The 14,695-nt window shown below is 35.5% G+C and overlaps 1 protein-coding gene across 3 annotated transcripts in view; it reads left to right on the top strand.

Moving 5' to 3' along the window:
• Positions 1-14,695, top strand: part of ASAP1 (ArfGAP with SH3 domain, ankyrin repeat and PH domain 1) — a 125,328-nt gene that overhangs the window by 76,669 nt on the left and 33,964 nt on the right. For all 3 annotated transcript variants that reach the window (XM_026077548.1, XM_026077564.1, XM_026077556.1), the window contains exons 12-18: positions 1,843-1,930; positions 3,129-3,177; positions 8,080-8,243; positions 9,813-9,946; positions 10,966-11,057; positions 11,837-12,023; positions 13,247-13,332. In XM_026077548.1, the coding sequence (XP_025933333.1) occupies positions 1,843-1,930; positions 3,129-3,177; positions 8,080-8,243; positions 9,813-9,946; positions 10,966-11,057; positions 11,837-12,023; positions 13,247-13,332 (800 nt within the window). The remainder of the gene's footprint in view (positions 1-1,842; positions 1,931-3,128; positions 3,178-8,079; positions 8,244-9,812; positions 9,947-10,965; positions 11,058-11,836; positions 12,024-13,246; positions 13,333-14,695) is intronic.

The following is a 14,695-nucleotide window of genomic DNA, read 5'->3' on the forward strand; positions in this document are numbered from 1 at the left end:
TTTTTAGCTGATGAAGCAAGCTGAAAACTAGAGATGGATATATATCCCTTTAGAAACATTTATTTGGTGCATTTGTTCTGAGATCTTTCTCTAAGTTTTGTAACCTGTTGATTTTTCACAAAATGACGTCCATGCATGTTTTTCCCCTGTTTGGGGAGGGGGTGGGAAAAAAGCCATATTGTTTGTAGCTGCAGATAAGCATAAACACCTGAAAATGCTGAAAATGCTGATATCAAAAGTCTGAAAGTCACAAGATTTTTTTAATGCATCTTATGAAAGCTGGCTTTTACAAATTGCCCTAAGCTACTATAAAGGAAGATTAATTAACTGCTTCTAGTGTTTTTTTCATCCAGTGAACCTCTCCCAATTCATCATCAATTAGAAATATCGTTGTGGTTTTAGTACATTTTGCCCCCTGATTTATTAAGAGAAAGATTATATTTTGCAGCAAGTCATGTCCATTATCATCCCATATTTTTGTCTGCTGGAGAATTAAATTCAGGTGATGACAGTCTGGAAAAGAGATGAAACTTTGAACACTGATAAGGCAATCATGTATTTACTCCTTCACGGAACTGTTGCTCCTTGAGCTTTTAAAAATTAATTTGTCCTGACAAACCTTTGACAAGGAGGGAAATAAATTCTAGATTTTGTATGTTTGTTTTATAGTATCTTTATATTTGGTTAATAATTTTTAACATGAACAATTTTCAAAACTCATTTCAGAAGTAGTTGCTGTTAACTGGCGTGTCTTGTGTTCAGTTAACATCTGCCAGCTCTGTTGACTTTTATCTGTTGTCTGTACAGTTTTTCATTAAACCTGTATACACCCAAAATACTTTTAAGACTTATTTAGTTATCGTGGCTTAAGTAACCTAATTATAGCAGAGAATTTTGGTGGTTGTGTTTACTGTAAACTCTGAACTCCGGAGCTCCAGCTCCTCAGTGTGTTGTGCTGCGTGTTGGTAGGAATTGTGCCCCTCCGAAACATATTCATTTAAATCTCATTCGTTACAAGCATAATGCATGCCAATCAATTGAAAAAGTAGTTAAAAAGCAGTGTTCTAGCCTCAGTTATCGCTGCTGCTTTACTGGTCGTCCTTTCTTCTTTTTTCTGCTGCTTCATTTCTAATTGTCTCAAATTTTGCTTGCTTTCCTCTGCCTGTCTCTGCTACCATGTTTATTTTCTGCAAGAAGTTTATAATGTTTGACATACCATAAAATAGTAAGTTACAGACTTATATGCAACTTGCTTAGGTATAAACATTCAGAAAAGTATTTAAAATGCCGGACCTCAATCATGTTAATAATGTTTCTCAGAAAAGAAAGTTACTGGTACTATATATTTGGGTGCTTTCTAACTCAAAGCCATATGCTAGGAATTAAAAAGATGACAAAAGAATTAATAAAACAAATTGTTTACATGGGATATATTTTTTAAATCAGTGCCAGTAGTATCTTTTCCCTTTTGAGTTTTTAGGATTGTATCTGTGATTATTTAAAATGGGAGGAAAATCAGAATATGAGCATGCTGTAATAAAACAAAATTTAATAGTTTTACCATTGTTTATGAAATACAATAAGAAAGTTAAGTATTAGCATATTCTAAATAAATGTTTATTCTTTTAATCCCTATGAAACAGTCAGGGAGAGTTGCTGTGAAGTTTCTAATTTCGTTTTAAATCTGTCCATTCAGATAAAATGTCATGTTAAAGTGTTTTGGGTGTGTACATGTGTGCACGCTCATATTTTAAATTAGTATCACACATGCACACACCCCAGAAAGGAAAAACAATCCTATATCAAGATATTTTAAAGTAAAATAAATTTATTTTTTTTTAGTCCAACAGGCAACCAGCTAAACTGAATTTACTGACCTGCCAAGTGAAGCCAAATGCTGAAGATAAGAAGTCTTTTGATCTAATATCACGTATGTAGCAACTTTAGTGCCATCTTGCATTATGTGGGATTTCTTAAAAAGAAAAAAAAAAAAAAAGGTTTTGAAGCCAAGCAGTTGCAAGATACTTTCAATGAAAATAAGGCTTTTGTTCCAAATTCAAATCTGTATCCAGAGGCATGTAATGATGTTTACTCTCATGGATACTGTCACAAGTATTCAGATCAGAAGTGTATATAGAACCTTTTTGTTTGTTTTTTTGGATGGCGGGRTGGGAAGGGGAGTACATTTGTGACGTTAGTACTGTTAATTTGTGGCAAGCTGTGAACTGCAGCGGTGCGTGTGGTTCCCCTGGGTTCAGTGAGATGTTTATCGATTTGCACAACATGCATAAGCAAGGGACACCAGGAAATGGAAAAGACCTTTGACATCTTATTTTTTGTCCTTGTCTGCTCTGCTTATTGAGCTGTCTTCCGGTGGGGGGGAAGGCAAGGACAACCCAATTTCTCTTTTTCTCCATTTGTCTCTTTTTTAAATAACCTTCTGTTTGTCTAAAGTAGGTGGTGACTTCTGTCTTCTCAGCATTTAAGCTGCTGTAATTCCCCTCTCTCCTGGTTGTTCTTCTATAGCAGGCATTTGCATCCACCCTGATTTTAGCTTTTAAGATGGATGAATCAACTTACTGTTTTCAAACTTTACATGTAAACTGTTAAACCACAAACACTTCCAAGATTTTGTTTTTAGAAGCACGGCCTATCAACCCCTTGAGTGTAAGGGCTAATATCTGGTTCATGTCTCACTCTTTTTTTTTTTTTTAGTTTAAAAAAAAAAAAGTTTCCTTTTTAACCCAGACAAAAGGAGAATATATGATCGGGACAAACTCATTTTGCCCTTATTTGCTACTTATCTTTCAGGTTTGACATCAGAGAGGTTCTCTCTGAAGAGGCGAAATTTGGCTCATAAAATATTGTTGCTTGTTATTCTGTACAGTTCTAAACATAGTATTTTGAAATACGTATATTTAGTGTAAATCAAAATTTCATCTTTCTCTGTCCTTCTTAATACTTATTAAATAGCTTATTGAAAACAATTCTTTTGTAAATATGTTAACGTTGTAGGTTGGGTAGTTGCTTCTAATGTCTTTAGTTGCCAAATAGGTTTTAGTAACAAATATTTTGATGCTTTAAAATTTGTCATGTCCCAGACATAAGGATGTATTTATTTATTTCAGATAACAGAACATACCACTTTCAGGCAGAAGATGAACAAGAATACGTAGCGTAAGAATGTTTATATTTTTAGAGATTATTTTGCCAATAGAGGGGTTCAAGATCATAAATATCACTAAACATCAACTAATGAAAAAGTACTGCCTACTATGTGTTTCTTCTGCTGTTGTGAATGTATAAATGTAAATTGTCTTGTCGCAAAGGCACAACGCTACAAGGCTCTCTGAAAACCTTCTAATATAAACAAACAAAACCCCTGCAATCCCTTCCTTTTTGGTTTATGTTTTGGTTTATGTGTACGTTGCAATTACATTGTTCATGTGCACTTACTTGGCATGAAATAGTAGGTCAGCTTATTAGGGATCAAATGAAATATTTTTAAAATCTTCTTAAATCTTCCATTTCAACAATCTTTTGCAGTTGCTTCTTTTCCTCCTGATCATACCTTTGCCTCTATATTGAAAATAGTAAATGGAGGGGGAAAAAAAATGTATGTACTACATAAAAAAAATATTCGCAGGCAATGCAGCTTTTCCACTGTAGGTCCAGAAATCAGCAACGAAGCGTATCTGAGTTTTAGTGTACTTCAGAATCCAGCAGCTTTCACACGTTAATGCATGTTTCCCACCAAGCGGTTTCATTAAAACCAATCTTCCCTCCTGCCAAGTCAGAACTCCTTCTTGTCCGGAGATGCACATGCCAGCTTTTCTCTTGAATGTTGCTATTGCTCACCGCGTAACCGTGGCTTGTGCAGGCCGTTACGGTCTGCTGCTGATCAGCCGACAAGCCTAGGAATAAAGTCGCTGGTGAAATGTGCAGCGAGCCCGAGCCTTGCAGGCCACCTCATCCTTCAGAGCCGCTGTGCTCTTTTTTTGCATGTCCGTATCCTGATGGAGGACTGTGGTGCTGCGTGTGTATTTTTAAGGTTTAGGGTTGTCTGCAGGGCCCTCCAGTTGCTCGGCAGGAACGGAAGGCGACGGCCTCATCGTTTGGAGGCACAGGTGAAATGAGACGGCTGCCAAGTTGTCCTCCCTGCAAGTAGCTCCTTGTAGAGTCTTCCACCACTTTGGCTCTTGGAGCGCGAAGCTGACTTGCTAGTTGTGCCTGTTGCATTCATTCAGGAACTTAGTGGATACTGTGATTTCTATTCAATGATGCATTTGATCAATTATGTACCAGAGGTATTTGTCTCTGCCATAAAACAGTTTTTACTGTATTTCTTGATTTAAAAGGTGAAGTTTTATTTTCTTTGTCTTCATGAATGAAGGGCAGGAGAGTATGTTAGTGAACTACATCTTGTGATGGACTATTTTGAAATTCCAGGCTGTTTTTGTTTCCCATTGGAAGTATAGTTCCTGTTTGTTTCCCACTGAAGTACGGTTTATCACTTTAAAGTCCAGTGGTGGAGAAAATGATTCATACTGGACTATTTTTAATGGTGATGCAAGCTTTAAAAGTTTCATTTAGCAAAACAGACATATATTCCAACATTAGAATGTAGTCAATGCTGACAAACTAATACAGACTAAGTATATTTTTGCCTACATTGGCACTGTGAGCCAGCAACAAAAAGCTGCTATAGCGCTATTCAGTCAAGTGTTTTGTTTCAGAAGATTATTTACAAATGACCCAAATAACTTTATGTACTTTTGAGATGGATAGACAAACTTTTTTTTTTTTTAAGGAAAATTTGCACAATATCTTTACATAGTTGAAGTGAAGTTCATGAACTGAAATGCCTGTTAATGTTTATGGAAAAAAACTACAACGTAACTAAGTATTCTATTTTTCTTATGCAGCTACTGAGTAGGTCCTTAATAGCTTTTTTATATAAGGTGTCATGCAAACATTGTCCTTTGATTTCCAGAATTGTTGGTTTAAGACCATTCTGTAACTCTTCAATTAGTTGTCATCCTCTGGTTCCAATTTTCGTGTATGTATGTATGCATGTCTTTTCCTGCCTAACAACTTTGTGTGTTGCTTTTTTTTCACCCCAGTCTTCATGCTGTCTCTGCTCTGTCTCCTTTTTGGTGCACCACTTGAGAAATAAATGCATAAATATATTTTCAAATCACTTTCCTTCTAGCCTCCCATCTAAGTAGAAAATAAGGCAAGATGACATTATTTTTTTACTCTAGTCTTAACTTACCTTGCTTCCTTTCCCTAGTGATCATTTTGAACTGATTCCATGAATATTTTAATAAATAAAGTCTGAAAAAAATCCCAAACTACTAATAGACAAATTTTTAAAAAGTAGCTCCCCATTTGGTTATAGATATGTTACTACTTTCTCCCCCAAACATTCCCTTAGTCCAGTTCATTTCTTGACTCTCATCCAGTGAGCGCTCTGCCGATCCTGAATTACTGATTGACTGTCAGTTAAAATCCTCAATACGTTATTAATTTCTCTAGTAGATAAAGTATAGTAAGGGGAACAAGTGTTTGTGTATATGTACGTGTATATATAGATACCTTTGGATCCCTAAAATATAAGATTTCTTTAACACGTGCAGTAGTAGATACTTTCTACTTTTTGAAGCTGTTGATAGGACCAAATATACTGTGGACATGATCTTTTAGGGTTTTCTGTATCCCCTATTTTGAAGCTCAAGAATATATCCAATTCTTTAAGAAAACAGGGATTAAATAAAGCTAAATAAAGCAGTATAAGATTGAGCAACCCATTTGTTTGTATTAGATACAAGTGAAACCTGTTCTGTGAGACTTGAGTAATTTTAAAATTATTTGAAAGAACCACTACAAAGCGATAAGATGCTTTTTGCCTGGTAGCTTGATTCTGGTGGCATTTTGAAGTAAAGCAAATATCTAATTAGTCATTTTTAGGATAATAAGAAAAAGAGAAACAGCAGCAGCCATAAGGCAGTTTTTATTCACTGTTGACGTTGAGTTAATGTGCTATACTTACTAATCTGAATTTTTTTTTAAGTGTACAGCATGCCAGGAAGGCCTAGTGGGACTTTTTGTCCAAGCAGTATTAGTCTTTAAGACTGTATCCGTTCTTGTGTTTGTGTTAAACTGGCCTTGCTGACGATGTCTGGGAAGAGCGGACACAGCGATGCCTTTTGCTTTGACTGTGCCACAGATAACACCAGTGCTACGCACCCTGAGAGAGGGAATTCCTTTTAGCCAAGGGAGTTAAACCAAAATATGCTCTTACCATTTAGTAACTCTTTAAGCGGAAATCTTTACAAACTAAAAGTTGGCTTAGTCATGTCACATTTATTTTATTTACATCTCATCTTTTATTCAATTTCTGCCTTTTTTTAACAAACTAATCAAACTGTAACCAGGAAAAAAAAATTCTCAACAGATGTCAGAATAAATGTTGTCTGTCTCTAACAATTATTTTATTCTGTATATGTAACAACATTACTATAACATTAGTAGCTAAAGAAACTGCCTCCTATTTTTTACTATCCCTGGATTTCATCAGCAAATTTGGAGAAGAATGCCATCTAGTGTGTGTTCATATATTTATCTTATAACAAGTGCTGTGAACATATTTGTTCGTGTGTATGTACGTAGATATATGTGTGTATATAACACTTCACTGTTTTACATTCTGAAAACAATTTTTTTTCCAAATATTTCAGTTTCTCTATTTTATGGTTGCTTTCACTAATCCTTTTTTTTTTTCAAACATAATCTTTTAAGTACAATCCCCAGATTATTCTCAGCCCATAAAAGATGAAAATATGCATGTATATGAAGTATAGAACATAAAGTGCACAGACATGAAGTATATAGAGTGTGCATATACCAGTTCAGGCTCTGACCCCACATTACAAGTTTATTTAGATAAATTTGCCACTGTAATCTTTAAAGTTTGTTTGCATTATTATTTCATTGAGAGACTGTAAATTTAATCTGAAGTTGTATTCTTAATATGTTCAGCTGGCCATAGCCATTTTAGCACATTTCAGAAGAATGATGAATGAAGATAATTGTAATATTGTAAGCAGGAAATGGATGGAGGATGCAGCCAATTTAAAATTGTTTTTCTGCCTAAAATGCATTTACTGTAAATCTAATCACATCTAAAAGTACTGTAGTTGCCAGGGCTTTTTTTTAACTTGCTCTTGACATAAATTAGACAACACTGTGTCTGGTCATTTTTTCAATGTGCATGTCCTCAGTGTGGTCACTTTGCCCTCTCTATTTCCATATTTCACGCAGCAGCCAGTGAGAGATTTATTTTTAATACATTTTAAACACTTTTGTGCAATCAAAAACTGGCAGGGTGACTTGGGGCCAAGGGGGGTATTACCTAAAACAGCACTGAAGAATTTTGATTTGTTGCAGTTGACAGTTGCTCTGAAAATACCATGTTGACAATCAGTATCATTCCTATCATCTTCTCTTTTCAAACTCCTCATCCTGTTTGCTGTCCCAGCTATTTTCATTAATTTGGCCATAACACTCTGGCTCGAGTTAGTGCACTAAAGAAAGACTTGCATTTGAAAGGTGTTTAGACGTCTACATGTTAAAAAGGTGCTTGCTGTGTTCTCTGTGGAGAGAGGCACACAACGGAGAGAGCAGCGATTATAATTTCTGCCTTTAATAGCAGGATAGACTGTAGGGAAGTCTTAGACACCTGGTTTTTAGGCAGCTAAATTTGCAGGAGCTAAATCAGACCCTTTTTCTTTCCCAGCTTCTGCTCCAYTGCAGAACCTGAGAACTCTCTTGCTTTGACTTTAAAATTGTTCACCAAAGGGATATTAAAGTTAAGATTTTTTTTTTTCCTTTTTTGTCTTTTCTCATTCTCACTTCTTTCCTTTTGGTTTCCCACCTATTCCCCACTCAGTTTCTCCCACAATATAATTCTTCCCTATATTCCACTAATATTTTTGTTCCTGAAAAGCTTTCTACAGTTTATAGATTTGCTTGTATTTGCAAATGCAAATCTTCATTGAGATCTTTATCTTGTGCTAGATGGATATCAGTATTGACTAACAGCAAAGAAGAAGCATTAAATATGGCGTTCCGTGGAGAGCAGAGCACAGGGGAGAACAGTTTAGAGGATCTGACAAAAGCCATTATTGATGACATACAGAGATTACCCGGAAATGAAGTCTGTTGTGATTGTGGCTCACCAGGTATCTCAATTTGTTAATGTCATCAACTTCTCGTTGTGAGCAAAATAATTTCTTTAAAGTGTTTGTAGAGTACAAACTAATTTTCTAAGAGATATGTTGATCAGTCTTCAACCTGTTTTTTAAAAGAGCAAATATTGACTTTCATACGTTAGTTTCATTTAATTCACTAAAATATTTTTGTGTGTTGTCTGTGCTTACTTCCAGCAGTTCAAGCCCCTCTGGAGTTTGAACTGTTCTTGTTGCACTGTCTCTAGATGCTTGTTGCACTTGAATGGAAGTTGCTTGGCATCACTGATCCTGTGCATGCTACTAAGTAGAAGTGAGTAATGCTTAGACAATGATTGTGGAAAAATTGCCCTGGCCAGGATCTTACTCTGAGGTCTCATCTTAGCATGAGACTACTAGAATTGTGGTATCAAGATTCTTCCTAGTTGCAATAAGTAGTCTTGTGCAGAGAAGTGGAGACCCAGAGCTGGAGTCCTATCAGATTATATCTTCAGAAGTTCAGAGTTACAGGTCAGTTATATGTCACTTAGAGCTGGAGAACAGTTAAATTGTTGTAGAACTACTGAATTTGTATGGTAGTCGATAGCTATTGCAGCTTTCAAATCTAAACAGACTCTTCAAGAAGGTGGTATTCGCTGGGAACTGAGCAGATGGTGTGTATCTCCAGAAGAGGCTTACTGACGTAGAACTGATACAAATAAAAAAAACACCTAGGTAAAAATACAAAGTCGAATACTGCAAAAGCATTATGTCAAATCCTTGAATTGGTTCATTCAGTTACCTCATCATGTAAATCTACAGAAACTTTGGAATATAGTTCTCCTTCATCCTTTAATTTGTAGTGAAGTTTTAAGTTTCTCACCCCCAACCTCAGCTTGCTGCTTTAAACTCTTGACTTAATGCTTTACCAGTCACTATCTAAGATCAAGGAAGAAAATAATTTGAAGACATGTATGTATATAAAATCTATCTAGAGGTTTGGTTTTTTTTTTCTTCAAAAGACTGATCTTGCTTATTATGTAGCATTCCTAATGTAAGACCTGTTCTAATATTACATGCAGATCTCCGTGACGGTGCAGATTTTTATTGTTGTGCTAGTCCCAGATTTCCTTAAGTTTCCTATAATGTATTAACTAATATTATACACACAGGAAAATGTTATATTTAATCTTTTATGAAGAAAGACTATTTGAAGTTTAAGAAGTAAGGATTAAAAGTTCAGAGTTTGCCAACAGTGGAATTTAGTAGATCTGTTCCTTTTGAAAATAGGAGACAAAAGCCTGCCTTCTTTCTACAAGAAACGAATCCTGAACAGTTCACATCGGGTGGTTCAGTCTGGATATAGAAGTCTAAATGCAGTGTCTTCGTGACTGTCCCGTCTGAAAGGCTGAATTCCATTGGTAGCAATGTCTGGTTAAATTCACACTGCAGTTTGGAGAAAAGTATTAGATGTTCATAGTTCACTTCCATTTGTTAAAACCTTAAATGAGGAGTCATTTCAGAATACAATGATTTCTTACCACCATTGAAAACTTCTGAATGTTTTGGTTTTCAACTCTACAGATCCAACGTGGCTATCAACTAATTTGGGCATTTTAACCTGCATAGAGTGTTCTGGAATACATAGAGAAATGGGTGTCCATATTTCTCGAATCCAGTCTTTGGAATTAGACAAACTAGGAACGTCTGAACTCTTGGTAAGCTTCTTAAATTTGGATTTATTTATTTGTTTGTTTGTTTTTGGTCAACTGCTGACCTGTATATAAGAAACATTCAGGTTTAGAATTTACTATAAATTATTTTTCAGGATATTGTTTTTACAGAACATCTGGTACATATTTTTATAAATACTCTATAGGAGGGTTTTTTGTATTATACATTATTGATGCTTTTATCCATTTATCACTTTTCATGTTCATTCCCTGAGATTTTACAAACTGAATATTTACTTACGTTGTGATTGGGGCAACCAGAATGTTACCTCTCATTAGCCAATCTTGACTCTAAATCAGGGCAGTCTAAAATCTCATGTGATTTAAAATAATAAATTAATTAATTAATTAATTTTGACAGAAAAAAATTGGGTAAATCTGCTAATTTGACAGAAGAAACCATGTAATGTCAATCTTATGAAAGGAATTGGATGCAAGTGTGTGTGTTTATAAAAATAAGTTTAGAAAAAAAAAGTTATGAGAGGTTTATTTCCTCAACTGTGCTTGACTGGTGAAAGGAGACTTATTAGAGAAGTTTTGCACAGAAAAAGAAAAGGAAGATAGAAGGTAATTCTGGGTTTATGTTTAGATTTAACATTAGCACTAGTACCTTTTTGGAAATCTCAAACTGCTCCTAAACTTACTGTTCATTTAAATCAAATTTTACTAAGCAAGAATTTCCAGTATGTCTGAACTTTTTCCAAAAGTAGTTTCTAGTGCTGTTTCGATGTTCGCGCTGCTAGTTCATCATTCTGTTTTTAAATCTGAGACGGACTATTTTGAAATACAAATAATTAGCTTGACAGTTAAGCTTATTTTATAACAAGTGCTAGGATGATAGGACCTACATTTTTAAAAGTTTTTAACTGCTTTACATTTAAATATAATTATTGTGCTTTTATTTTGCAGTTCTTTGTATTCTATACTTTATTAGTAGTGTGGAAAATGTGCATTACATTACATCCAGTGAAAAAACCCTTATAACTTTTTTTTTCCCCCCCCAGCTGGCCAAGAATGTAGGAAATAATAGTTTTAATGATATTATGGAAGGGAATTTACCTAGTCCTTCACCTAAACCCAGTCCATCAAGTGATATGTAAGTTTTGAATCTGTAATTTTTTTAATATTAAGTTTTCTGTAGAATGCATATGTGGATGTTAAAAATCTTAAGTTAGAGTCAAGCTAGAGGAGGGCTAAGATGGCAGAAGACTGGGGCTTTTTACTCCAACTGTTGAGTTTCTTAGATTTTAGTCTTTTGCCCCGTAGTCACACTTTAGCTACCTCAGCTTCTCGGTGTAGAAAGTTAGTTTTCAGATACCATAAGCTTGGGTTTCTGTAGATCGTGCTATAGAATCCTAATGTTTTCCAGTTTTGTAGCACAGCCTCACGTGATGAACAGTGTTGGAGCAAATAACACCACCTTCAGTACTGTCTTGAGAGGGTGATAAGTTTTCTTTCTTTCTCTGGTATAGGAGATGCACAGACTGCAGAACAGATGTGGTTTTGTCAGCAAACGGTTTAATTTGTTTTGCTGTTCTGTACCTGTTTCAGTGTTTCTTCCTTTATCGTGTTTTAGCATGCTTTTAACGTGATTTTTCATGGAAACCTACCTACATTTCAGGCTTTGGGTTTTCTTTAATTGTAGCCTCCAAAGTAAGGTTGACTTTCATATGTAATGAGAAGACAAGGTACAATTAAACATGTATCTTATTTTGGGCAAGAAAAACATGCATTATAGTAATAGATAAGAGAGTCTTTATCTGATAGTCATGGTCTTCACTTTTGAGTTCCTGATTTAGGCAAGGTGATTTAAATTTAAATCACTGACCCATTTTGCAAGACTTCTAAACCAAGTTCTATTTTCACGCCCCACAGGACTGCACGTAAAGAATTTATCACTGCTAAATACGTAGATCACAAGTTCTCTAGGAAGACTTGTGCGTCCGCAGCAGCTAAACTGAATGAGTTACTTGAGGCTGTCAAATCCAGGGATTTACTTGCACTAATTCAAGTCTATGCAGAGGGGGTAGAGCTAATGGAGCCACTGTTAGAGCCTGGACAGGTAAGCTTATCGGGTAAACAAAGCCCAGAGTAATGTGTATTTGTAAAATGACCCATACAAGGGTTTACTGCCTTAGATGGTAAAAGAACAGATAAGTGATTTTTTTTTTTTCTTGCTTTCCCTAATGTGACATCTTTGTGGGGAGGGAACACAGCAGGGATTAGCCTGAAGGAGTGTGAAAACGCCATAGTATGACAATACACTATTCTAGGTGCAGCTATAGTTGCTCTGCAGTATGTTTCTTTAAGGAAAACAGGCCTAAAGAGAGAGGGCTTGACTTGATATCCTGGGGTCAGCTGATATCACAGGCAATATCACATCTGTTTTAAAAGCAGTTGCTGAAGGAACATGTTACAGAAATGGCATGAGGTGGCATACCCTATACAAGTCTCTGCTCATCCTGTATGAAGAAACAGTAAATCTAATTCCTTCACAGCGTGTGATAAACCATTTAAAGAAATAGATTTTGTTTTCTCAACCATGAAAAGAAATTTTTCCCTTTAAAGTTATGAATACTTGCAGTTCCTGCTGAAGCCAGTTACAGTTTCTCTGAAAATCAGTTGAGTTTGTTTGAGATAGCTACCTCAAGCATCCATGTAGAAATGTTGCTCAAGAGTAAACCTGACTTGGTTTTATAAAGAAGAGACTCTGTGTAATCACTCTGTCAGCGGTGTTTTCTCCTGTTAATGCTGAACCCAACTGTGAAACTTTGTTATAAACTGCTGAAATGGAGAAATCTCAGAACGTTTTTGACAAGTTCTATGAAAGTAGTTAATTTAGTAGAGGACAAAGCACAACTTTGTATCAAGTGGAGGGTATGAGTTCAACATGATCTAAGCACTTGAAATATCATGGAATGCATATTATGGAGAGACATTACAAATTCTCTTAACTACAATTTAAACTTTCTGTTTTTGTGTCACCCATAGCAGATACCATAGAATTTACTCCTTAAAGTTTCTCAGCTATTCGTCAATGGTATCTAGAAAAGTATGAACTCCAACTGAAGTGTTAGTTAGGACATTATTGTATTACCTTTAGAGCACGTAGTGCCTTTAGAGATCAGAAAGGCAATAGCTGTTTTCATCATAATTTCCTAATAACAACTTTCTGTTGTAAGATTTATTGTAAAAGACTGACTAACATTATCTCAGCAGAAAGTCTGATATTATAAGCTTTGCAGAAGTAAGACGCAAAAATCTAACTCTTTTGTGTGTATTTAGGAGCCAGGTGAAACAGCACTTCATTTAGCAGTCCGGACTGCTGACCAAACCTCTCTCCATTTGGTTGACTTCCTTGTACAAAACTGGTATGGAATGCTCATTTTTCATTAAGTTGTTGTGAATGACAAATGTAGATGTTCAAAATCATTCTTGCAGTACTTTGGATGGAGTTTGCCTATCTTTTCTAATCATTCTCCTTAGATATGTTTCAAAAGAGCATGATTTAATAACTTTAAGGTAGTAAATGACTGTTTAATGAATAAAGAGAGGGAAAGAAAAGTAGAATTAAAGCATGAAAGGCAGTTCTGTGAAAAGAAGATGAAAGGAGAAACTATGTAGAGCATAAAAGAAAAGAGCATCTATTTGGAACACGTAAAAATATGAAACTTAATGCAAACAGTATAGGTAAAGATGACCAGTAATTCTTGCAAATATAGGGACGGATTGAGTGCACAGAAATCATAAGAATGGAAAACAAGAATCTTTCACAGAAAATAATGGATAAAAGCTAGGCTGACTTTGAAGGAAAAGATGTCTGAATAGTTCATAAACTGTATTAAAGCTTTTGAGAGCCCAGTGTTTTAAAATAATAATTTTCAACATCTAATTCACTGGCTGAGCTAATCTTTGTAGTCAGGAGTTCTGTTTGTAGGAGTAGAAAAACTTGATGAAAATGTTTTCTTAAAAAAAGATCAAATGATGTAATGGTACATTACTTTTTATATATGTCACCATATATGAATGTCTTTTATGTCTCTACAAATATATGTATTTTTTATATATGTCACCATATAGGTAATCATTAAATAAGATGAATTCCAATCCATTTCTATAGTATGCCACTAAAAGCAGCAGCAATCACTTGCATTGTCAGACTGCAACTTTTAACACAACAGTGAGAGGGAAGGGTCAGGAGAAACCCCGAAGACTCATCACGACTGGCTTGAGCAGGGGGAGGGCCCTTGGTTTGAGGAGTTCCCCCCTCTCTTTCTCTCACTCTGAGCATGTGAAATCATGCCTGCTGTTGAAGCGCAGTCAGTGAATACTTGGTTTTTCCTTCCCCTTTCTGTAGTTCATGGAGCACAGTGTATAAGCAGTGTTAGAGAGGAAGTTTGGTCTTGTGGTTCCGACTTGGACCCCATGTTCCTGATGCTGTTTCTAGGGCTCTGCAGACTTGCTGTGTAACCTTCAAGTCACTGAACCTTTATTCTGCTGCTGCTTCCTCTTGTTAAATGGGCTGCTGACTATTTTAAGGGTGTTGTAAGACTTAAGCTACTAATATTTGGAAGCTCTTTGAGATAACCATTCGAAAAATGTTTTAGAAGCCCAAGTTAGGATTTCGAGCATTATTAAAGGATTTGATATATTGGACAATTAAAAAAAAATGATTTTATTATTTATGACACTCTATAGTTTCTTCAGACAGCCCTCATTTTTTATTTTTTTGTC

The sequence above is a fragment of the Apteryx rowi genome, unplaced genomic scaffold (genome assembly GCF_003343035.1).
Source record: "Apteryx rowi isolate R43461 unplaced genomic scaffold, aptRow1 scaffold_112, whole genome shotgun sequence".
NCBI lineage: Eukaryota > Metazoa > Chordata > Aves > Apterygiformes > Apterygidae > Apteryx > Apteryx rowi.